The sequence below is a fragment of the Schistocerca serialis genome, chromosome 9 (genome assembly GCF_023864345.2).
Source record: "Schistocerca serialis cubense isolate TAMUIC-IGC-003099 chromosome 9, iqSchSeri2.2, whole genome shotgun sequence".
Classification (NCBI taxonomy): domain Eukaryota; kingdom Metazoa; phylum Arthropoda; class Insecta; order Orthoptera; family Acrididae; genus Schistocerca; species Schistocerca serialis.
This window is the reverse complement of record NC_064646.1, coordinates 379,292,738-379,319,931: the sequence shown is the minus strand read 5'-3', so window position 1 is coordinate 379,319,931 and position 27,194 is coordinate 379,292,738. Positions and strand designations below refer to the sequence as shown.

General features: G+C 37.2%; 1 protein-coding gene across 1 annotated transcript in view; it reads left to right on the top strand.

Moving 5' to 3' along the window:
• Nucleotides 1-27,194, top strand: part of LOC126419184 (ran-specific GTPase-activating protein-like) — a 37,085-nt gene that overhangs the window by 6,293 nt on the left and 3,598 nt on the right. The window contains exons 3-4 of the mRNA XM_050086316.1: nucleotides 9,399-9,556; nucleotides 9,657-9,785. Of these exons, the coding sequence (XP_049942273.1) occupies nucleotides 9,399-9,556; nucleotides 9,657-9,785 (287 nt within the window). The remainder of the gene's footprint in view (nucleotides 1-9,398; nucleotides 9,557-9,656; nucleotides 9,786-27,194) is intronic.

Genomic DNA, 27,194 nt, shown 5'->3' with positions numbered 1-27,194 from the left:
CTGGAGCCATTACTGAAATAGAGGATGTGAGAAATATTAGTAAACTGTGTATTTACATATATACCTTTGATAAAAACATTAACAGTACTCGTGTCTTCTCAGGACAATCTTCGACAATGCAAAAACTCATAGCTTCGATCTTCTAATATTGGCAAAATGGACAATTGTTGCTTTATTTTCCCAGTGGAAGCTTTGCACTGCATCCTGAATGAATAATTTTTGGCAAATTCTATTAGAATAATATGCTTGTCTCTCTCTAGATCACATTTAAGGGCTTTAAGATGCAAGCTTTCAAGTTTGGCAATGTATTGTTGGTATGACAGATTCCAAATTTTTATTCCCATTTTCTCAATAAATTCATCCACTGTCATCTTATTAGTGTCCAGAGTGTCCCATTTGGTATGGATCCATTGATCTTACACAATAATTACTCGTGGATCATGAGATATGAAATAGCTGGCAACTACAGATGCTACAGCTTATGATCCAGGACATTTTTCACAGCATGTTGCATGCATTTTTTAAATTCCAGACTGCATATTGGTGTGCAGAGAAGCTCAAGTGATTACTTCAAATTATTGGAGATACAAAAAAGAGAACACCATCCTTATTATTGGGTTCTTTATACCCTTTCATTTTTTATAAGAAGTGTTCTAAACAGCTGAATGTTTTCGAGATGTAATTTTTAAAAAAGACGATGTTTTGCTGTTTGTTTCTGTGTTTTTCTGGTATGAGCTCAGTTCCTGTTCATTAGGACTCGTTTACTTTCCCAATAAACTTCTGAACAGTTGAGAGACATAATACAGGGTATTTATAAATGAATATTGGGGTTTTAACACTTGATAATCTTTATTATATTAAACTTACAGTTATAAATGATATGTCAGATGAAAGAGCAATTCAGTTTTATCAAGAACCTTATAAATGTTCAATGTGAGCACCATTTGTCACACGGCACATGTCAAGTCTATAGCTGACTTCTTCCCAAATGTTGATAAGTGTGTCTTCAGTGATTGTAGCAACAGCTACTTCAATCTGGTTTCTTAATTCAGGCAAGTCTGCTGCTGGTAGCAGAGGCATGTCCACACAATCCTAGATGAAGCCCCAAAGGAAAAAATCACATGGCATTAGGTCGGATGAATGTGGAGGCCATGCAGAGCAAGCCCTGTCATTGGGCCCCTTGCAGCCTATCCAGCACTTGGCTATAGCATTGATGTGTGTGGTGTGACAAATGGTGCTCACATTGAACATTTATAAGGTTCTTGGTAAAACTGTTTGATTGCTCTTTCATTTGACATATCATTTATAGCTGTAAGTATAAAGTAATAAATATTATAAAGTGTTAAAACCCCGATATTCATTTATAAACACCCTGTACAAACTGTCAGATTTAACTTGAGTACCATCAGAATATGGGCATATTTTTCCTGCACCTTGACCTTGTCATAGCTTTTTAGGACTTTATAAGCTCGCGTTGCAAAACCAAACAAATTTTATTAGGTGGTATAGAACATGGCCTTTCTAATTAAAATGGTTAAAGTTTTGCAGCAAATACTTTCATGTAAAAGTGGGCTAAAAATAGCTGTTTTTGGCATTTTTAGAAGAAATGTCAACTTTGCCCTCAATTTTTAAATTATTGGAAAGCAATAGGAGAACAGAAATTTCATATTCTGAGAACTTGATTTGGTATGCTATTACATGCAATTACTTGCAGAGATATAAAAAGCGTAACTTGATTTCCCCCCCCCCCCCCCCCCCCCCCCTCCAGGTGACTGTATTTTTGACTGAATTTGCATCAATTATCTATATATGAAAATAGCTCACAAAATCTTGTTATATTATTTCACTGATGAGAGTATGAAATAGTGTCCAATGTGGTATAGTTTTTTTCTTTCAAGAAAATATTGCCAGAGATATTTACTCTCAAGGGTGCTCAGAACTATTGTGCACTGTCGAAAGCTGCACTATGTAGTCAAACAAATTTCTGTATCAGTAAGAGTATTAAATTGTTGAAATGAAACTTTATCAGTGTTTATTGGGAACATGTGTGAATGTTTACACAAAATGCCAGCAGAGTAATTTTTCTGTTTACTTCTTCCGAAACTGAGTATGAGAGATTATATATTGCTTTCTCAATGTAAATGGTGCAATGGAAGCCAAACTGAGCAGGTGTTAAAATGTTTCCAGAGAGATGGTTCAATATTCTGGTGTGAGTTATCTTCTCAGGTATTTTGAGAACACTGGAAGGAGGGAGATGTGTTTGTAATTACTTATCTCCACTATTAGAAATGGATTTTACTACAACATACTGGTACTTCATCCTCTCACATGTTTTCTTTCCCCCTTTGTTAAGTTAATTCAAGGGAGTGAATACCACATCAGCACAAGATTTTGGTTCTTTGGATAACATAAGAACATAACCAGAAGAGTTACTTCATTCCAATGACATGACGATTGTGAGATCACTAACAGATGGTTCGGCTAAAACCAATGATTGGTAGTGGAGTATACAATGTGTAAGCTAATGGATGTGCCTTTGATGGTCCTCTTGCCTCCTTTGTGTTTCCTGGCACTGTTAGAAAGAATTTTTTGGATTTAATAACCAATTATTTGAATTTCATATCATCACTCACTGTCATCAAGGATTTGAGTGTGATTTCCCTTATTGGGTTTATTCACTCATGACTAATAATGCTCCAAATTGCTGTTGCCTGTTTGTAATTTCGAATTTCTTGTGCGTTGAGCTTTTCCATTTTTGATGATATGGCAAAGAATTTTGCAATGCTGCCTGTGTAAAGGTCTCTTTCGTGGGCACAAGATACTTTTGAGCTGAGTTGGTAGGCATATTTTCCCTTAACTCCCACTAACTTTTCAAGTTGGTTTGTAAAGCAAAAGACTGTATTGACATTGTAATAAGATGTTTTTGAGGAAAGGATAAGATTTCTACTCTACTGTGTGTTCATGGTACTCTACTTCTCATTGTTTAGCTTGTAATTTCTCTGAATAATGTGACTGACTCAACATGTATGATTCCTTGAAACTGTAATTTTGACTCTTAGCGAAACTTGATTGATGTGAATGCTTTATTCCTGCCGTTTCACTTCCACAATCAGATAAACCATTTATTATGGGGCTCACATCTATTTTTGGAAAGAGCTTGATTTGCAGATGTTTTATCAAATGCGCTTTCATTATGTCATATTATTGTTGGAAATGTTACTGTGTTTGTTGCACAACTCGCAGTGTACGTGCGTGTTTTAGAGCACACCAGGATGAGTTTACAGTGTCTCCCCTGCCCTCTAAACTCCCCAGATTTTAACTTGATTCCATCAGGCTGTTTGGGCACTGCACTCTTATCAAAGAAACCTACAGCAGCTGGCCACAACCCAGGAGTTGGCATGGCTCCTCATCTCGGTCATTACCTTGTAGAACTTAATGTAACCAGACAGTCTAGATCCAACCATCATTTTATTTATAAAAACTGTTATGTATATGACCTCATTAGGGTTGAACCACTCAAAAAATATGAACTTCGTATGTTGTTTGAATGCTTAAGATATTGCATCATTGCCTTAGAACAAATTGTGCAAAAATTAGTCTGGCTGTTGACATACCTTACGTATTTACAATATGCACAGTGTTAGTGGAGACTTTTGGGTATGATATACATAGTAGGTGCTGAAACAACAATTTGAATTCTTCAGTTAAAGTGCATTTCCAGTGTACACTGCTGTTGCAGTGCATGCCGTTATTTGTAACATCTTGCATGTTGGTTGATGGAACTGTATATTATGAATTAGGAATCAGTTGTTGGTAGCCATAGTTCCTATTCATAATTTTCTATGGTTTGTAAATAAAGTTGGTATTTTGTTCTGTTAGGTTAGACTGTAACACCAGAATTTTTGGCAAAATGGGAAATAAGACATAAAAGTATATTATTGCAGTGATGAATAATGTATACCCCAGGCTTTGCTACACATCAATCTGTTATGGCAATTCTATTTTTGTGTCAATTCATTGGCTTTACCAACTGACAAGTGAATAATCACATTTCAACTTAACATTGGCCTTCATAGGTCAGTCAGTCTTTTTCCTCTCCAAGCAAAGAAATATGAAAATTGGTAACTGTCCTTAAAATTTGTGATAGTCAGATCAGTGAAAGTTATTCTGGCACTTTTTGTATTGAAAATAAATTTAATCAAGTCAAATGTTCACTGAAAAAAATAGATTCAGTGTTACCTTTTGGTTACCGTATATAGTCAACTGAGTGGCTGTGACTGATAGCAATGAATTGCCAACATCAGCATGCAATGCATGGGCCACTGACACCGTTCGACAAATTTTCTTCTGTTGATGCTTATGGAATGGAACGATTGGCCTCTTTTTTCTAGTGTTGGGTGCCACAGAAGACAACCAAAGTGAGTATCACTGTTTTTGAAGTTGCAGATTCTGTTCTGCAGTTGTCTGTCCTCATCTTTTTGTTCTTAGATGTATTTGGATTCTGTATTCTTTAGTTATGACATGATAAATATGTTAAGACAAACAGAAAAGTTTGCACCACTGAAGTAGTGTGTTCGTGGAAGAATATACTGTATATGGAGCAAACCGTTTATATAAGAAATTCATCTCCTGAGTGCATTGCTGTTGCAGTTTGACTCCTATTTTCTGGTAAGACAGGTCATAACAAAATTTAATAGAAGCAGGAAGAAACTGTGTCCAATACTTATTGTCAAAATATCTTGTTTCTGGAAGAAGATGCTTTATTTAATATAGAGGAATAGTGTGATAAAAATTGAAACATTCTTAAACAAATCTTATTTCAGTATGATTTGTGGATTATAATGAATGTGATAGTGTGATGTCATTATTTAGGCTGTTACAAAAGTGTCTTTGAGAAATGGTGAAACAGATACAGTTGGTCACTGTCAGCAGGTGTAATTTCATTACTCATGATACTTTTAAAAGTTGTAAAGGATCCCAGATTTTGAAATTATAAGGCTTGAAAGTTTTTAACTTTTGCCAGTCTATTTCTCTTTCCTCTGCGAGGAAAGAATTAATAGTTTTAAAAGCTGGAATAGTTTTTAGTTTTTAAATATGTGTATTGATAGTTTTGAAATTTAATTTCGCCCTCTGCAGGTGGGTACCGACCAGCAATTCTACCTCTTTGTGATTTTGAAGATTTCTCAAGTGAATTTTTGTTTTGTTATAAATAAATGCAGACACAGCTTAACTTGGTTAACAGCCACACATTGCAAGCAAAATATTGGAAATACATGTGTTCAGATTAAATTTAAGATTTGTGACAGTGTTGTGTAAAATTGATATGTCCCCATTTAGCTTTAAATGTCAGGTTTGAATAGGGGCCTACTGAAAAGAGTTCCAAGATGCATTTGGTACCAGATATCCGAGGACAGTGTGTTCTTTTTCTGGACTAGATGGTGCTGCACATACTGACAGCAAACATTTATGTCGTAAAGACTTACATACAAAATCGTAGAGGTGGCTGTTCAACCTTTGTCAAGAACACAATAAATGAGCTGATAAGTGCATTGGGAAAGCTTGTCAAATATTAACCTATAAAGGAGTACCTTTTCTATGCATGGCTGTGTACCTCTGCATGCTAAGACTGTTGTTGACTTAAAAGGGAATATTTTCATTTCTAAATTTTTTGGACCCTGAAAGATGTCAGTGCTCAAATGCTGAATGCAACATTACTTCTTTAATGTTCCTCTATGTGTGAGGTTCATTCAAATGAAACCTGGTCAGTGCATCTACCTTTCCCTTACACATAAGGTGGCGCCATCTATTGGTAGAGAGACTGACGCGTGCGCACTGTTTGATGTTGCTTAGCACCAGTGTGGTTTCACACTGAAGAGAAGGTGGTCACACAAGTTATCGTCCACTATCAAACAGGCAGGCAAGTAAGCAGGGAGAATGAGGAGTGATTTGATTTTTGGCGGTGGAGGGAGTTAGAGACCATGAAATGTATTGACGGATGAAGGAAGTTTATGGTGAGTACAATCTTAGTTGTTCAAGTGTTGTGGAATGGCACAGATGATTCCTTGAGGGGCACAAGTCACTGGAAGACAAATCTTGTCCTGGACAGGCTCATCATCACTCTGGAAATGGTTGCAGAGGTGAATGTTTTAGTCGTGGACAACTGCAGAATCACGATGGACGAGATACATCGTTTACCAGGTATTAGCATGGGAACCACCTACGCCATAATGCATCAACATGTGAATTTTCGAAAATTCTGCGCACAGTGGGTTTCCCATCAACTGACCGTCGAAATGTGCAATACTCAAATGGCAGTTTTGGTGACTATTTTTGAGTGTGTGTACTGTGTATAACTACATTTTTGAGTTAGTAAAATCGTTACAGTTACTTTACATTAGTGACCGGGTTTCATTTGAATGGCCCTTGTACTGGTGAACCATAATCAGTTCCTGTACTCTTGGTTTTAAATAATCTTTGCCAGTTTCATTTTTATCCACAAGACTAGGTTAATCGATCACAACTCTCATGCCCGTGGTTTCAGCTCTGTTGCTGTTGGATTTAGTTGACTCCTGATCCAAACACTAAATCAAAATTGTACACCCGTAAGTCTCCATTTAACTTCGCAACTAGTTCCGTGCATTATCTTTGGACCTCTTAAAATAATTCCTGGGATAGTAGCAATTCTCAAGTAAGATGGTCAGTTAACATGGAAACACCTTAGTTTCTATGGCAATAAAATAGTTAATGTTAAAACTGTAATCACAGTTTACAGTTTTAACATGAATGAATGCTCTACTAGCACAGATTGTATATATTGAAGATGTAATTAATATTATAATACGATTACAGTGTGTTGTTCCACATTTTTATCAGCTGACAATAATGATTTTATATTTCACCAATGTGATGCTGTGAATACTTTCATGAACATCATGATGATGGTCAGACGACTGAAACTATTTTTATAAATAAAATATTTTACCAGTAGCTCAAGGCAGTAATAAAACATTTTTCAAATATGTAAGAGCTGTGGAACACCATCTCCTGATAATATGTTGTTATTGTTGATTTTTTTTACTGTGTATAGGCCATCCGAGGACCATGTTTCAATTCCAATTATTTGTTCGTTTCTTTTCTTCTAGTATGCTTTCATCTATACACCGTATTTCTTCTTTCTGTCTTCAGACCATTTTCAACCAATCTTTTTACCTACCCGTTCTTGGAATTTTTTCTCAAATGGCTTCTCTATTGCTTATATCTACTTTTTTATTCTTTCTTTCTGAATCCTTTTTTTACTTCGTTGACCCAGCTTGTTGGTGACTTCTGTCCCCACAATTATTTTTAAATATTATTAGTTAATCTACTGTCTTGCATTTGAAATAAATGTCCAGAAACATGTCTTCTTTTTCTCATTAGGTTTGAAATATTTTCTATATTTTGGTATATTTCAGAATTATGTTGTGATTTCCAGCCTTCTGCAGTGCTTTGTGGTTCTAATATTTTCCTTGGAATTCACCTTTCTGGTACTTCCCAGTATAGTTTAATGCCAGGCATTCACTTGCATGTAGGCATTCTTGTTCACTTTTGAGTTGTAATGTCTTATTTTTGCATTTTTGGATATGCACTTTTTATTCTAGAGGTCTTTGGTGAGCCCATATCCCCTCCCCATTTCAAGCAACCTTCCCTCTTTTGCAGATTGTTCCAAAGTGTTTTCCTGGATTATCTCCCCTAGATACTTGAATTTTTTTACCCTCTTCATTTGGACAATATCTGTTTCCAGGAGTTTTGGAACATCCTCAACGTTTGTTACATTTTTTTTCCTGCAGATATTCTTAAGCCAGTTCTGGTGGCAATTTTTTCCAGGAGATTTGTGCTGTAGCAGATGCCACATTTTCAAAAAGTATAGCAGAATCATGTGCAACTGCAAGACAGTTGATTTCAATCTTCTTGCTTCCTAACCTTATAGGCAAGATATTGAGTTCAATAAGTTTTCATTCCAAATTCTCCCTATTCTCTCTAACACACTATTAAAAAGAATTGGAGATAGGCCATCACCTTGTCATACACCTGTTTTTGTTTTGAAAGGCTGTGAAATTTCTCTTAACTTTACAGACTGTATCTGTAAGTGTTTCACAGATTAGGTTTGCCAGTTTAGACTTTACACAAAATTCTCGAATTATAACCATAATTTCTTCGTCAATAGAATGAAAAGCCTTTTTGAAATCCACAAACATAATTACAATGTCCTTTGAATTAAGTAACCTGTCATGAATTAATGACTTGAGGTTAAATGTTAATTCTGAACATGACCTTCCCTTCCTAAAACTACCTTGATATTTGCCTAAATGACTCTGCTAAAAAAGGTTGTCTGCACTTGTTTTTACATCCTGTTTCTTACCATTTTTGTGGACTGGATGTATCAAGACAACTTTCCGTTCCTCTGGGATCTTTACTGTTTTCCAGATATCTTCAAAGAGTAAATTTAGCTTATTTGCTGTATTTGATTAGAATAACATCAAAAAGTTCTTCCATAATAGAATATTCTCCACTAGCATTGTAGTTTTTTAGGGTTTTAATTATTTCAATTTCTTGCATATTTGGTGGTAAATCTTCTTCCAGATTTTCATTAATATCTGAGAATTCTAATTTGGTATGTTCAGGTCAGTTCAGAAGCTGATGAAAATATCTTGATAGGATTGCATGATTTTCAGTATTGCTTAACTTAATGTTGCCATTTTCATTTTTGAAACAGAGATTTGGAGTTTCATACCCCTTTAATTTGTTGTTAAAGTTTGATAAGTCATGGGTATTATTTTTTACAGATTTTTTTTGTTTATTTCCAAAAGTTTCTCCTTTCCAAAGTCTCTTTTGGTATTTGTGATTAACTGGCTGTTCAATTGCTTTATTGTTTAAACTGATCATTATCTTAAATTTTCTATGAGCATTTCCTTTTTCATTTTTTGACCTCTCTCCTCTCTGCTGTGGCTGCTTCATATATTTCATTCCATCATATGTTCCTTTTATTTGCTATTGCCCCATTATTAATTGCTTTGGATATTTCTTGCCAGTAGTGTGTCGGTATTAAATTTTATTGTTATTATTCCAAATAATCGCAATACTTAAGTGCTGAACAATGGAAACTCCAGGTTGGAATATCAACAATATAAGGAAAAGGATAGATTGCTACTCAGTGTAAACATGGCATGAATTGCAAACAGGTACAGGGAAAAGACAGTCTTTTCATTGTGCCTGCCCGCAACTCTGTCATAATTGCTGTGAGTAGCAGTCTATCTTTTCCTTATATTGTCAGTAAATTTGTGTAATTTTTAAGCTGACTACCGAAAGTAGTCCACTGAAAAAACATTTCAAATTCATGATGTTGGTATAATTTGTTACAGGCGGGCAAAATTGTTTCGCTATGACAAATCAGAATCTCCACCTGAATGGAAAGAGAGAGGTACAGGAGAAGTAAAGCTACTAAGGCATATTACGAAAAATACTGTCAGAGTTGTTATGCGAAGGGACAAAACATTGAAATTATGTGCAAATCACTTTGGTAAGTTACCTGATACTGATATACCATCTTTTGTGATACCTCCGTCTTTAATCATTTTCAATATTGAATGGTATTGTTAAAGTAGTGTGTTTGTCTGCAGTGACACCATGGATGGACTTGAAACCAAACTGTGGCAGTAACAGATCGTGGGTTTACAGTGTAGATGCTGAATTTGCAGACGGTGAAGTGAAGAAAGAACTGCTGGCAATGATGTTTGCAAATCCCGAAAGTAAGTTCTGTTGCAGCTTGTAAGGGATGAGGCTCCACATGTCAAATTTCTCTCTTCAGGTGTAGCGAGCAGAATATGCAAGAAGTGTTTTTTCCATCAGTTTTTCACACATATTTTTTCTGTCATTTGTGCTTAATAGCACTGGAATTGAATGTAATGTAACACTTCATACAGAAAATATTGTTGAAGTAAGGAACAATAGTTTCTAGGTCTGGAATTATTGTGGCAACTACTTCAGAATTTTCTAGGCAGATATATTGTCATTTAACAAGAATTGTTGTCACCTGCCTCCTTCCGTGGGTAATGCAATGTGAAAAGATGCAGTCTCACCAATAAAAGCAGCAGTGTCATAGGTGATATACTGTGGGACAGTGTTCATAAATGAGCAGTTGTCAGTGGATGTGTAACTAGATACCATGGTAGCATTGATGTGATAAAAATACCTTGAAAGACATCTCATTCATACTAATACACCATGTTCAGGGAGACTTCAACATCCATACTACCACAAAATGAAAAGCACTGATAAGCCATATTGGATTATCAATAGATGAATCAAAAATCTTTTAAAGCCATTCAGAATGTTATAAGCTGCAGTATGTAGTTGCATACAACAGGCTGGGCTTATTAACAGTGAAGTTGCTCAGTAAGTAAAACTAAGAACTTATATTCTTGATGAGTGGTGTTCAAATGCCCATTCTCCCATCTTGACTTTGGTTTTCTGAAATCATGTAAGAGTCAGATGCTGGGACTATTGCTTTACAAAAGAACATAGCTGATTTCATTCTGCATCCTTTTCCTCTGTGCTCATGTACAGCCTCTTCCTCTTGTAATAAAGTGGATTTGCTTATGTGCCACAAAAAGTTACAGGCCAGCAGAAAAGACAGATGATATTGGTGTGTTTGTGTCAATTGGTGCATTAGCTCTATGGAAAAAAGATACTTCAGAGATTGCAGTGTATGGCTAATGGACGTTCCTTGGTACACCTTAAATTCAGTGGGCTTCTCCAGTGTAGTAGTATTTTGGATGCTAGTAACCAGAGAACTTCCTAATGTCACATGGTTAAAACATACTGCTAGTGAAGATGTTTTGGAGTGTTTGTGGCATTACAGTGGCATGTGAAAGTACTTTGACTCAAAAAATCTGTAGAAGGATCCTAGCAAACCTGCCTCAAATTCTCGGTACAAATACTCTAACAGAAACACTGTTTGAACAAGCAGTGCTTGACTAAAATTGTCCCATTTCCTGTGTGTGTGGTTAGGTCCATATTTGATACTGCTGAACTTCTCTTGTTCTGCCAGTGCTAGTTTGCTTTTTATGTCCTCCTTGCCCCATCCATCATGGGTTTTTTTTTTTTTTTTTTGCTGTCCAGGCAGCAGAATTCTTTAACTTTGTGTACTTTGTGATACCCAGTTCTGGTAAGTTTCTCACTGTTGTCATTTCTGCTACTTCTCACTGCTGTAGACTTTTCAATTTAGTCTCAGTTCCATGTTCTGTTTTCATTATTATTCAATCTATTCAACGTACCTTGTAATTTTTCCTTACTTTCCCTGAGGAAAGCAGTGTCATCAGCAGTTCCTATCATTGATATTTTCACCCTGAATTTTAATCCCACTCTTTAACCTTTTATTTCCATAATTGCTTCTTCAGAATACAGATCAAAAAGTTGGGGTGAAATACTACATCCCTGTCATACACCCGTCAACCAGAGACTTTGTTCTTCGTTTTATGTCTTATTGTTTTGTTTTGGTTCTTGTATGTACTGTGTACTACCCTCCATTCCCTATAGCTTACCTGTGTTTCCCTTAGAATTTCGAACATCTTGAACCATTTTACATGGTTGAATGCTTTTTCCAGGACCACAAATTTTATGAGCAACTCTTGACTTATTATTATGGGCTGCAATGTCAGGATGCCTTTAACTTTCCTAAAGCAAAACTGATTGTCATTTAAAAAATCCTCAATTTTCTTTCCCATTTTTATGTATACTATTCTTGTGAGCATGCATGAGCTGGTAAGCTGAGTGTGCAATATTTCTCCCGCTTGCTGTCTTTGGAATTGTGTGAATGATGTTTTTTCCTGATTGTTGCCACTTTCCCAAATTGCTGTAGAAAATCTGATGGAATGTTGTCAATCTCTTCTGCCTTATTTGATGTTAAGTCATCCAGAGCTCTTTTAAATTTCAATATTGGATCATTGATAAACTCCTGTTTAGTCTTCTATCGCATCACGACCCCCCCCTCCACCCCACTTCCTTCATAGCGACCTCCAGTGTACTGTTCTCTCTTCTCCCTACATTTAACAGTGGAATTCCATTGCACACTTAATTTTATTGCACTTTAATTTTTATTTCACTGAAGGTTATGTTAACTTTCAATTTTGTCACCTTTTTCATGCAGCCATTTCACCTTAGCTTCCATGCACTTACTATTTATTTCATTTCTAAGTGACTTGTATGTCTGTATTCCTGAATTTCCATCAAAAATTCTGTGGTTTCATCACAGTTTTGTTCCTTGTACCAACTATGAAATATAGAAAGTCCTTGATCTCACAATTCTATTAAGCATTATGCATTTCAGAATTTCGTTATCAGACTGAAGCTGTGGATTGAAGTGTACAAGAAAATTAATGATAGCAAATATGTACGTAATAACATAAGTATTCATCTAAATATTGGTGTCTGTGTATGTGCGGATGGATGTGTGTGTGTCTGTGTGTGTGTCTGTGTGTGTGTCTGTGTGTGTGTCTGTGTCTGTGTGTCTGTGTCTGTGCGTGCGTGCGTGCGTGCGTGCGTGCGTGCGTGCGTGCGTGCGTGCGAGTGTATACCTGTCCTTTTTTCCCCCTAAGGTAAGTCTTTCCGCTCCCGGGATTGGAATGACTCCTTACCCTCTCCCTTAAAACCCACATCCTTTAGTCTTTCCCTCTCCTTTCCTCTTTCCTGATGAAGCAACCGTTTGTTGCGAAAGCTTGAATTTTATGTGTATGTTTGTTTGTGTTTGTTTGTGTGTCTATCGACCTGCCAGCACTTTTGTTTGGTAAGTCTCACCATCTTTGTTTTTAGATACATCTAAATATTCCTATATACAGAAATTTCAGTTTGTATTGTACTTACATAAAAATCATACTTTAGTACAAAGCTCACGAAAATGAGCACATTGACTACAATACAGACCTCATCTCATCTAGGCATTTTTGACAATCTCATTATATATTCGGACAGTAGGATTGCCAAACTGAATGTGGCAACTAAGCTATCAAAGAAGTAAACAAAGGTCAGTAGGTGGCGCTAGCATTAACTGTGGAAAGCAAGTCAAAGAGTAATTTTACAAACTTCTATGCATTGCTGTTAGGTACATGTCAGAACTTCATGAACAGCTTGACAAAATTACATTTGTGCTACTTTATGGAAGAAAAACTCTTATACGAATGGCATTAAAATGTGAAGGACTAAGTTTAGGACCATCACTAAATAAAATGTTACGTAAGTATCACCAAATGTAGTCATACTACAATAGATGAACCTGTAATAAATGATATAACAATTATTTAGGAGAGCCCAGATTAGTGGGAACAACTCTAAATAAAAAAGTAACTATTATACAATAAAAGGGATTTTTCTAACATTTTAGTTTAGTGTTAGGTTGTATAACTATACAGCTGATACCAGTTCACCACATCACAAAAAGAAATGTTACATGGGTACGACCAACTGTAATCATTACACTTGTCGAACAAACAGTGGATGATGATCAATATAATCATTTAGGTAAGCCTAGATGAATGGCAACAGTTTGAAATAAAATATTACAATTCTTTATTTTATATTAAGAAACTTAAAGATGTTGTTGTTGTTGTTGTTGTGGTCCTCAGTCCAGAGACTGGTTTGATGCAGCTCTCCATGCTACTCTATCCTGTGCAAGCTTCATCATTTCCCACTACCTACTGCAACCTACATCCTTCTGAATATGTTTAGTGTATTCATCTCTTGGTCTCCCTCTACGATTTTTACCCTCCACGCTGCCCTCCAATACTAAATTGGTGATCCCTTGATGCCTCAGAATATGCCCTACCAACCAATCCCAATCCCTTCTTCTAGTAAAGCATAATGGTCATACTATTCAGAAATAAACTGATTTCGTGTGGATTTATATGCAAAGCAATGCGAACATGTACAACAGTACAAAATTGTAGAGCTATATATAAGAAAATAAACTCATTGAATTGCTATAAAAACTCAAACATTCAACTTTCGTAAGGTTAACTACAATGTAATACACATGTAATGTAATTCTATTTGATATGAGAAGTTAAAATTACTGTGGCCATAATGGAGGAACACATAGTGAGTAAGCATGTGTGTGTTGTGATAAAATTAGAAAGTAAATCAAATGAATAGAATGAAGTACTAATATTGGTGAAATGAAAAGTACCGATGCACTACACATAGTCTATAATTAAAGGAGCTACACTGCGAGGTAGTTACACCGCGGTGGCGGCTTGCAAGATCAGTGGTTCCATCTCTTGGCGTCCAGTGAATGTGTAGAGAAAGCCTGGCAATACAGCCACCATAGACTGGCTATGAAAATGGTGGCACCATCTAACAGGGCAGAACATACTAACGTATATAGTGCTATAATGGTTGCATCTTATATAGCTCATGAATTCTGAGAAATTTCTGGTCATTAAGTGACCAACGCGACTGACAGATGTGATGTGTGTAGATTTCAAATTCTTCCAAACAGTCTTAACAGACAGCTATGAGAAGCAGCATGTGAAACCTCAAGTCCTTTGGCAATCGGCAACAAGCCATGCTTCTTTGTTTTTAAATGCTATCCCAGAGCACTGGCATTGCTAGGATATGAATACTTTCTCCATCTGGACCGAAATATCTCCCCCATTCTATCAATATATAAATTACTGCTATCTCCACATTGTATCGCTTATATACCTGGCTAACTCATTGGTTTCCGTCCTGCGTCGTACCATAATCGCATGTGCCAATTGCCTCTAATTTTAAATGAAACATTGATATTAGCCTTTTTCAGAACTTGCACAATTTTGTCACGGAGGGGCCATTGTAGATTACTCTAACAAAACGACCTTTTTTGGCTACCTGTGTAGAGTAAAACCATTTGCAAATGCTTCCAGCTTTATACCCACTTACTGCACCCATTTCAACCGATATTATCTATATCAGTTTTATATTTATATTGTACAACACCAGTTATTGGTTGCAAATGTCTTCTATTCTGATTATTGAGTAAAAACTCCCACTAACATTGTTCACGGTGTTACCTAATGACACACATTTCATGCTTTTGGTATATGAGCTTCTTTTCCATGAAGGTAGCACAAATGTAATTTTGTAAAGTTGTTCACAAGGTTCTGACATGTAGTTATACCGGGTGATCAAAAAGTCAGAATAAATTTGAAAACTTAATAAACCACAGAATAATGTAGATAGAGAGGTAAAAATTGACACCCATGCTTGGAATGACATGGGGTTTTATTAGGATAAAAAAGAAAAACAAAGTTCACAAAATGTCCGACAGATGGCGCTGGACAGCAAAATGTCAGTGACTGCGCATGACAGTTGTGTATAAAAGGAGCTGTAATGAGAGAGAGAACCAGATGTGCCAGCTGTCGCAGCATGTTGACGTTACCTGAAAAGGTGCTTTTAGTGAAGCTGTATTATCAGAATGGGGAATGTGCTAGTTCAGCACTATGATCCTATCGCCATAGGAATGGGATTCGAATGGGTAAAGGTCCGTTGACAAATGCAGCTGTGGTGGGAATGATATCAAAGTTCAAAGCCACGGGTTGTTTAGATGATAGACCCTGTAGTGGCCGACCGAGCACAAGGCGTAATGCTGCTGAGACAGTTCAGGAAGAAATGGAGACTGTAGCGGGTTCGTCTATGCACGGGGAAGTCAGCGATCGTGCGGTCGCACGTTGCACCGGCATTCCATACACTACTGTTTGGTTGGCACCGAGGCATACCCTCCGATGCTATCTGTACAAAATCCATTGGCATCATGAACTGTTACCTGGCGATTTAGTGAAGTGGAGGGCATATGCGGTGAGGGTGTTTCAAAAGATGGCAGATGATGATGATTGGTTGAGTAACGTGTTATGGACCGACGAAGCTCGTTTCACGCTCAGGGGGTCTGTCAACGCCCACAACTGCAGAATTTGGGCTACCGAAAATCCTAGAATTGTCGTGGAAACTCCATTGCACAACAAGAAAGTCACGGTATGGGTTGGATTTACCACATCTACCGTTATCGGGCCTTTTTTCTTCGAGGAAATGCATGATTCTGGTTTTGTAACTGCTGCCGTGACAGGTGAGAGGTACGCCGATATGTTATAGAATCACATCATCCCCATCCTGGCTGATAAACACCTGTTGGAACGTACGATGTTTATGCTGGATGGTGCTGCACCCCATATTGCTAGACGCGTGAAAGATCTCTTGCGCACGTTGTTTGGTGATGATAGTGTGCTCAGCCGCCACTTTCGTCATGCTTGGCCTCCCAGGTCCCCAGACCTCAGTCCGTGCGATTATTGGCTTTGGGGTTACCTGAAGTCGCAAGTGTATCGTGATCGACCGACATCTCTAGGGATGCTGAAAGACAACATCCGACGCCAATGCCTCACCATAACTCCGGACATGCTTTACAGTGCTGTTCACAACATTATTCCTCGACTACAGCTATTGTTGAGGAATGATGGTGGACATATTGAGCATTTCCTGTACAGAACATCATCTTTGCTTTGTCTTACTTTGTTATGCTAATTATTGCTATTCTGATCAGATGAAGCACCATCCGTCGGACATTTTTTGAACTTTTGTATTTTTTTGGTTCTAATAAAACCCCATTTCATTCTAAGCGTATGTGTCAATTTGTACCTGTCCATCTACATTATTCCGTGATGTATTCAGTTTTCAAATTTATGCTGACTTTTTGATCAGCTGGTATATAAAATCAGGAGGCAAGATGTAAGGAGTTGCAGACAATTGTTGAAGTGGCTATAGCAAATGAGTATAAAGCTAAAAATAGTCGTAAATTGTTTTATTCTATACAGAAGAAGAAACCCAAGGTAGTCAAAAAAGGGGATAAAAAGGTTGTTTTATTAGTCGAGCATACAGTGGTCCCCACTGTGACAAAATTGCACAAGTTTCCAAAAGGCTATCAATATTTTACTTAAAATGAGGGGTAATTTACAGATGTGATTATGTCATGATGTAGGCCGGGGACCAAGGAGTATTTTTAGTAAACCAGATGTACATAAGATACAATGTGGAGACTTGATAACTTCTGTATCGATAAGATGGGAAGAGATTTCAGTACTGAATACAGAGAGCACTCGTATCCTAGTAATGCCAGTTTTCTGGGACAGCATTTGAAAACAAAGCAGCATGGCTTGTTGCCAATAGCAAAAGGACTCGAGGTTGCATGTCACCTCTCATTGTCGCCTGTTAGATATTTTGGAAGAATTTGAAATATATACACAATGTATCTGCCAGATGCATTGGTTGCTTAATGAGCAGTTTTTCAGTGAGAACTGGTTCTTAGATTGAATTGAAGACATCATATGAAATGTATCTCTGATTTGACCCAATTGCGCTAAGATTGCTTAGATTAGCCATAATCATCTAGAATTTGTGAGCTATATATGATGCAACCATTATAGCTGCAGATATGTTAGTATCTTCTGCTCTGTTACGTGGTGCCAAAATTTTCGTGACCAGTGTATGAGGCTGTCTTGCCAGGCTTTATCTATAGATTCACTGGACACCAAGAGATGAAGACCTGTTCTCGGAAGCTGCCAGCACGATGTATCTGGTATGCAGTGTGGCTCGTTTAGTTACAGGCAGTGTGTAGTGCATCGGTACTTTGCATTTCACCAATATTAGTACTTCATGCTATTCATTTGACTACAGTTTTATCACAACACTTGCATGCTTCCTCGCATGTGTTCCTCATTATGGGCACAGTAATTTTAACTTCTCATATCAAGTATAATTACATTACATGTATATTACGTTGTGGTTAACCTTACGAATGTTGAACGTTAGGGTTTTGCTAGCAATTCAATTAGATTATTTTCACATATATGGCCCTAAAATTTCCTACTGTTGTACATGTTCGCATTGCATTCCGTATAAATCCAAATGTAATCCATTAATTTTTAAATAGTATGACCACTATTTCAGCATTAAGATTGCCTAGGCATCAGTCTTTTGTCAACCAATGATACTGACTTTACATCCCAACCACAATATGCTAATAGGTTTCTTTTGTATGTCCTCGTGCATATACTAGCTGATCTATTATGTATATCTGATATTATACCTTTAAGTTTTTTTTAATATAAAATAAGGAAAAGAATTGTAATATTTTATTTCAAATTGCTGCCATTTATCTAGGCTTCCCTAAATGGTTATATTACATCATCCACTGTCTATTCGACTAGTGTAATGATTACAGTTGGTTGTGCTCACGTAACATTTCTTCTTGTGATTACTGTAAACCGATAACAGCTGAATAGTTAGACAACCTAACACTAAATTAAAAAATTAGAAAAATTCCTTTTATTGTATAATAGTTACTTTTTTATTTCAAGTTGTTGCCACTAATCTGGGCTTGTCTCACTGATTGATATAGCATTTATTACATGTTTGTCTATTGTAGTATAACTTCATTTGTAACATTTTATTTAGTGATGATTGTAAACTTAGTCCTTCACAACTTATATTTTCATTATTATCTATATTGGTTTTATACTATACTGTAACACAACAGTTACTGGTTGCAAATGTCTTCTGTTGTGATCTTTGGTTAAAGACACTCTCTGTAATGTTATTCACGGTTTTACTTAATGACGCACACTTCATGCTTTTACTGTATGAGTTTCTCTTCCATAAAAGTAGCACAAATGTAATTTTGTGAAGTTGTTCACGAGATTCTGACATGTACTTAAACAGAAAGCATAGAAGTCTGTAAAATTACTCTTTGATTTCCTTTCTATGGTTAATGCTAGCACCATCTACTGGCCTTTGTTCACTTCTTAGACAGCTTAAATGCTACACTCAGTTTGGCACTGGTTCTATTCGAATAGACCTCAGAATTGTCAAGTATGCTTAGATGAGATGAAATCTGTGTTACATTTAGTCTCTGTGACCTCTTTCATGAGCTTTGTATTAAAGTTTGATTTTAATGTAAGTAGAATACTAATTGAAATTTCTGTTTGTTGGAATACTTAGATGCATACTTATATCATTATGTACATATTTGCTATAATTAATTTTTCTTGTCCTTTTCATTCCACAGCTTCACTCTGATGAAATTTTGAAACACATAATGCTTAATAAAGAATTGTGTGATCAAGGCCTTTCAATATTTGAAATTTGTGCCTGCCTCTACCATGGATGTGTGTGGGTGGTTTGAAAAGTTCTTGGAGCTGAATAGAAAAAAAGTACTTACATTGCTGAAACATTTTTTTTTTATTTTTCGTTGGAGTCTCCTTGTAGATTAAAGCACTTGATCCAACAATGTTCCAGTGCCTTGATCCCATCTCGAAAATGAGTTTTCTCCAGGCCTGCAAAATAGTTGTTAACTCCTTCTATCAATTCTTGGTTTGAAGTGAATCTTCATCCACCAAGAAAAATTTTCAGTTTTGGTAAGAGATGGAAGTCTGACGGAGCCATATCAGGTGAATATGATGGGTGTGCCAACAATTCGTACCTTAGTTCATGAAATTTTGCCATGGCGACGGCACGTGTGTCAAGTGTCGCGGCACCCATCTTGCAGATAATTTTTTCGCCTTTAATTCTTCATTTAAATTGTGATATACCCTTTCAGATGCCACCCCAAGGGCAGCAGAGCGCCCTGAAACTCTGTCCACTCCTCCTCCCTCTTTGACAAGGCTGTTGGCAGATTGTACCGGAAGTTTCCGGCTGGCATTGCTGCTGATTTTTTTTAATTAATTAAAAATTGAAGAAATGGGTAGGTTCAAATCTGGGACCTAGGATGTTTTGATTACTAGTCACACACATTGTCCTTATATTTAGATTTGGATTACTGAAAAAGAAGAAAAATCTTTGACTGGCTGTGCTATTATAAGGAATCTCTGTGTGCTCTAGAAATTAGGCATTTTGAATGTATTGCCAGTATTTGATTTAAGATTTGATAAGAGCAGCAAATTTAATGATAAATTATTCAAGGTAGTAGCATGGTTCAGTGAAGGTCAAATAAGCAAATATATTTTTAGTTCTAATTGTGATGTGCTTATTTTTGACAATAAACACATTAATTAAAACTTAAAGCTCAAATCTCTCTTCCCTCTTTCCAAATACAATTTCATAAAAAGGGGTTTCCATGGAATAAAAGTAAACTTTCGAATGATCTTCTATAATTACCTTTAAAATCATGGTTGGTGGTAATGATACATCACCCCTTATGCCCTTTCCAAATTGTATCTAACACTGTATTTTGCTGTATCCCTCCCCTATTTAAGAGTTAATCGCTACTAGAATTAAAAACATAATTGCTTATTTGACTTCATTGAATCTTGCTATGACCTTGAACAATGTATCATTTTCTAAGTAAAATTTGTCACTCTTTCCAAATCCTGAATCAAATATTAAAAAAACAAAAAAAAAATCCCTTTAATCTCCAAATTGCCTTGAAAATCACATAAAGGTCATGGCCATGACTAGCAATGCGTAACCCTCTTGTTGAATATTTTACCTCTGCATTATAGCGTAACTCTGGTATGTGAGAGTAATCTGTGAAATGATAAAACTATACATGAGAAGTTTGGAAGAGCACATAACGCAATGTTCTACTGTTCCATCCATTGTACAGTATTTAAATTTAAAGAACATTAGAAGTATACCATTTAAAGATCTTTCGTGTACAGCAATTGGGCAAAGTTGAAATGATGATCAAACAGCAACACCACAGTAGTTCCAAATCAAATACTGTACTGCACAGCATTGTATAAAATACACACATACTTCAAACACTATCTGCAACCTACTGAAGGATCATTTTTCTGCTGCTATGAAGCAGCCATCTTCAATTGACAGGCCATTTCATCTATTTTCTCCTGTGCATGTTGTTTTATGTACATCATCTGTAACAAATAAATATTGTTTGGTTCACTTTCTTTCCATCCATATAATCACTACTTCATCCTTATCTTTGACCACTTTACCTCTTTCATTTTGAACAGTATCAATACTGTTGTCGTCATGGTTCCTCATGATTAGTAATTGCCCTGCCTTCAGAGTCTTTAAAATCACTATTGCACTGCAGAATACCATGTGGAGATGGGATGTTACTGCTGTTGGAAGCTGGGAACTACCTTCTTCAGCTGTTGCATTCTCTTCAATGGAACACTTGTTCGAGATGTTCTTGTCAGTGGCCAGATTTATGTCAAGCATAATGAATACACTAGATTCTGAGGTCTTATAAATTCCAAGAACATTTTCTCCACCTGAATTTACCTTATGGTGATAATGAGCTTCAAATACTTGGATGATACCCTTATACAGAGGCTGAATTAATGCTGTTGTGTTTTGAGGCAAAAATTCATCTTCTGACTACATCAGCAGCTGGATAAGCCTGACAGTGATATTGTATTTGTAGAGCTTCTTCTCAGCTAACTGATCACAGGTGCTTTCTCACTCAGGAACCGAACTGTAAGCATTCTTGAATGCTTGTACGTGAACTCTAATGATATGGTTACATTCTTGATGCGTCTAGGGCCTTTACTTTAACCTGAACATAGAGACTTCGGCTTACGGCTAACTGATTTATTTTTTTCGAGGAGGAGAGGAATTCTGTCTTCATTTTGAAACCACCATATTTTCTGAATTTTTTACACTGATGGTTTGGGGTGGAATATGTAAAATTTCAGGAAATTGTGAAGCAAATTCACCATTGGAAGACCTTCCTTCTCTTTCAGAAGTCATTTGACTAATTCAGTGACATTCCCAGCTTGAAATCCATCTGTTCATAACAATAAAGTGTGTGTTGCAATGTAACTTGAAGTGAACTTTTGCAGCCAGCCGCTGTGGCAGAGCGGTTCGAGGCGTTTCAGTCCGGAACCACGCTGCTGCTATGGTCGCAGGTTCGAATCCTGCCTCGAGCATGGATATGTGTGATGTCCTTAGGTTAGTTAGGTTTAAGTAGTTCTAAGTCTAGGGGGCTGATGACCTCAGATGTTAAGTCCCGTTGTGCTCAGAGCCATTTTTTTTAACTTTTTCAGTTTGGGCCTTAATAATTGGTGAGAAGTGACATAACATGCCACTGTGTCCGGTGTTATCTGAGAGAAGTGCATTGATTTCTTCCCGACAGCCCTGATATAATGATAGTAAGAGAAACCCAGGGTTGGGATTGTTAATACTCTGCTTCGGTTATCTGTACACCTCTTTCTTCTCAGGGCTTGAAGGTTGCAAGGGATAAATATTACAGAAATGACACATGCAGACTGTAATAAGATTTTCATTCTGCATTACATCAAAATATGTGCTATATCAGATTGCAGTGTATTAGGCTTTTACTGTATTTTATTGCACACATTAAGTTCATGTTCAAAACTCTGACATGTTTGATCTCATACACTCCTACCTCTTAAGTTTCACTATTATTACCATATTACCATATAATGTAACATGTGCAGCTAATGTGGGCATGTCATTACTAAGCAAACTTGGTGCAGGAAGAGAAAATTAGAGGTGGGGATATTTTTAGTATAACCATGCAAAACACATCTATTTCCTGCTGTTTGATTTATTTGAAGATTTGCTGTTTGGAAGGGTAAGTGGTGCTTGGAAAGAAAAAGCCTGTATCACATAGGAGTGACTTTTTGTTTCTCAGAAAGGGAAGGGCCTCACCATAGTGCCAAATTTTTCAGTAACACATCTCTACACACTAGGCATTCTGGTCAAGCAGCCAGCTATCGTCAAATGTATCGTCTGGACTGCCTCATTGGTGCTGTAACCTTTTCTAAAGTGAAAGTAATTCTCTTTTTCATTCTTCTGTATTTAATTCTGGTCAGCAACTTGGAATCATGAACTTTAAAGCTGGTAATGAAATAGCCTCTACAATTATTACCTCTTGCTATCTCCAGAATTGCATGGATGATATTCTTCCAAAAGTATGACATTAAATTTCCAATCTTGCCGATTCTTCATATTATTTTGCAAAGGTGCTTGGCTGTTCCTTCTCCTAATGATTTTAGATATTCCAAAGAAATGTTATGTGTCCCTTAAGCCTCATTTTATCATAAGTCTTTCAAAGCTCTGTCAAACTTCAACTTTAATGCAGGATCTCCTTTGTCCTACAAATTGACATCTATTTCTTCTTCTATCATGTTATCTTATGATTTGTTAGGTACCAGTTAAGTCTGTCCTCTGGATTTAAATATTGCTTGTATTATGGGCATCATACAGTGCAAAAACATTTATCCCAAATCCAAGAGGCATGTTGGATATTGCTGTATGAACCTGCATCTTCACTGTCTAGTTCTTAGTTTCCATCAGTTGTTAAAAGATTTCCTAGACTGTACTTATCCCTGCACTTGATTATAAATCAATCAAAAAATGGATGCATGTAAACAAATTGGTTAATTATTATTCTCTATGCTCTTGATTCTTCTTGTTCAAACCATGAACTTGAAAAGAGAACAGGGAACACTTATAACAAAGGCATAGACTACACAGTAATGTCCCTATCAACATGTTTCAGACTAGGTGTTACTTTCGCAGTACTTTTGTTGGTGACATTTATTTTTTGAAAAAAGAAAAGAATGCTCCTGACATACATTAAAGCGTCAAAGAAACTGGTATAGGCATGCATATTCAAATACAGAAACAAATAAACAGGCAGAATACAGTGCTGCTGTTGGCAACACGTATATAAGACAAAGGTCTGGCACAGTTGTCAGATCAGTTACTGCTGCTACAATGGCAGGTTATCAAGGTTTAAGTGAGTTTGGACGTGTGGTGTTATAGTCTGTAAGCGAGTGAGTGTTGGGACACAGCACCTCTGAGGTAGCGATGAAGTAGGGATTTTCCTGTATGACCATTTCATGAGTGTTCCGTGAATATCAGGAATCTGGTAAAACATCAAATCTCTGACATCGCTGCGGCCAGAAAAAGATCCTACATGACTGGGCCCGATGACGACTGAAGAGAATTGTTCAATGTGACGGAAGTGCAACCTTACTGCAGATTGCAATTCTGGGCAATTAAGAAGCGTCAGCGTGTGAACCATTCAACGAAACATCGTCAATATGGGCTTTCGGTGCTGAAGGCCCACTCGTGTATCCTTGATGACTGCACGACACAAAGCTGTACGCCTTGCATTGGCCCGTCAACACCGATATTGGACTGTTGATGACTGGAAATATGTTGCCTGATTGTATGAGTTTCATTTTAAATTGAATGCAGATGGATGTTTACAGGTATGGAGACCACCTCTTGAGTCCATGTACCCTGCTTGACAGCAGGGGACTGTTCAAGCTGGTGGAGTCTCTGTAATGGTGTGGTGCAGTTGGAGTGATGTGGGATCCCTGATACGTCTATATACAACTGACAGGTGACACACATGTGAGCGTCCATTCATGCCCATGGAGAATTCCGACAGACTTGGGCAATTCCAGTGGGACAATGTGAGACCCCACACGTCCTGAATTGCTATAGAGTGGCTCCAGGAACACTCTTCTGAGTGTAAACACTTTCACTGGTCACCAAACTCCGAAGGCATGAACATTATTGATTATATCTGGGATGCCTTGCATCATGCTGTTCAGAAGAGACCTCCACTCCTGGATACTCATACGGATTTGTGGACACCCCTGCAGGATTCATGGCATCAGTTCCCTCCAGCACTACTTCTGACATTAATCAAGTCTATGCCATGTCGTGTAGTGGCACTTCTGCATACTTGTGGGGGTCCTACATGATTTTGGGCAGGTGTATCAGTTTCTTTGGCTCTTCAGTGTACATTACATTTACTAATAATTTAATCTCCTTGTACATCACTTTAGTTGGGAGCACAGTCTAGTTCTAAATCAGGGACATGTTGATATTCTACCACTGTTTCATCATCAGATTTCACACCATCTGTGCTTCTTCTTACTGCATAATTTATTCAGTCTTCCCAGTAGTTTTTCGGGGTTCATTGTCCAAAAGGGGTACAACACTTGTTACACTGAAATCATAAGTATAAAATGAAATCACTGTGTATTCAGCAAAATTTTGTGCTACACTACACCACATGATGCTTGCTTGAAGTTTAAGGTGTAATTCCTTGTGCTAGCTCTGAAACTTCTCCTCTGTGGTTCATAGGATGGCAAAATGTAAATTTTGTGTAACCAGTGGGAAGGTAGTTATAAGTAACAAGTTAGAGGTTAGAAAAATTTCAAAGGAACGACAGATACTTTAAAAAAATTATGTACCTTGTCTTGTTGTCCCCTCCAAAAAACTTCATCTTTTGGATTTGTAATTTGTCAGTTCCAACAGCTCTCTGTCTGAGACGAATTCAAAACAGATGAAATGAACCCACATGCAGTGAGGAACTCACAGTAGATGGCCCCCTCTTATGCAGGATCTGCCCCGTATTTTTTAATCTTCCTCAACCTACCCTCACTTCTCGCCATTGAAGTGACTAATAATTCTCAGAGCTAGGATACTGTGTGTGTGTGTTGGCAATGAAAAGCTGTCTGTGAATTTGGTATGTCACTTCACTGAATTGTCATCAAACCTGATGTTGTAAGTTACCTTTCCGTATTGCTGGGCAGGCCATAATATAACCACTTGCTTAACATTTCATTTCTCAGTGAAAAAATACAGAGCAAATGTAGTATTTTCACTGTTGCATCACCCCACATTTGGGGTCAGTGGGGTTCAAATTCACGTCTGGTTATAGTAATTTGAGTTCCATATGCTTTCCCTGAATTACTTGATATAAATGTCCAGATGATTTCCTTGAAAAGATTTGCCCATTTTGCCTTCGCCAATCTTGAAAGTTTGTTAGGCTCAGTCTCCAGTGATCTCATTGTTGACAGAATGTTAGGGCTTAATTTCCCAACTTAACTGGTGGACAGTTATACTTGCTGACAGCTATCTTCTATTGATCACAGCAGGTACTATCCCATGTGTAAACCTCTGCTCATTGCACATTAGGTCACCGAAATTAACAGGCCAATTGTATTGGACCCTCAAAGCATGAGAAAGTGTCATTTGGACTGACAAATTGCATTTCAAGACTGTAAATGTCTGCGGCAATGTATGGGTATACTATCTGATCAGAAGTATGTGGACACCCTATATTATCCAGAATTGAATGCTAGACATCATAGGATGTGGACTCACCAGTATAAAAGGAGGTGGGGAGTATTGTGTTGTTTTTAGAGTAGCAGTAACAGCAGAACATGTCAGTCAGGAGAGCTCATTAACTCCAAGCATGGGTGGTGATGTGAATACGAGGTGGAAATGTGAAAGAACAACCATATTTAAACCAATATCAGGCGGACCTAATGTACTGATGGTCAGGGACAGTCAAACATTGCAGGGGGAGCAGTTGTAAATAATCACATGACATCTGCAAAATGAATCACTTGGGAGTTCTAAAGTGTTACCAGCAGTCCAGCTAGGACAATGAATATGCATAATGAGTTAAACATCCTGTAGTTAGTGCTAAGTGATGCTAGAGATGGCATAAAGGGTGATGCCAGTAGTCTGTGAATGATTGGATACAAATAATTTCTGCTGTTACTGCTACTCTAAAAACAACACAATACAGTAAGAATGGTTTGGGACAGATCTGTAGGCCACTATGGATTGGATTATTTTGTGACTTCAGAAATGATCAAAGTGCCTTCATTGAGCTCTTTCACTCATCGTGGATGGCAGTGCCAAGAATTTCGGCAAGTTGTTGCACCTGAAGTTAGATATGACCACCTCACAAATCAAAAGGAATTTGAAGCCATGGATTGAATGATTCCTTGAAAAACCAAAGCTATTGACAGAAAGTCAGTGGTGTTGATCTCAGAATAATCAGAATACTGATGGATTTGGCTGGGGAACATTACCTGCCATCATTTATAGAGCCAACAGTGAAGTACAGAGCAGATGGTGATACAGAATGGGGATGTTTTTAGGCTGTGATCCTCTTATTGCATTTAGAAAATGCTAAATGTGGAAGGATATGAACACATTTTACAGCACTGTGTACTGCATACAGTAGAGGAACAGTTTGGAGACAATGATACTGTCAGCATGAAAATGCATCCTGTCATAGGTTTGTGGGCAATAACATTTCTGAAATGCACTGGCGTGCCCTGAGTTCCAAGCTGAAACCAGTGAAACACTTTGGATAAGATTCTCATAGA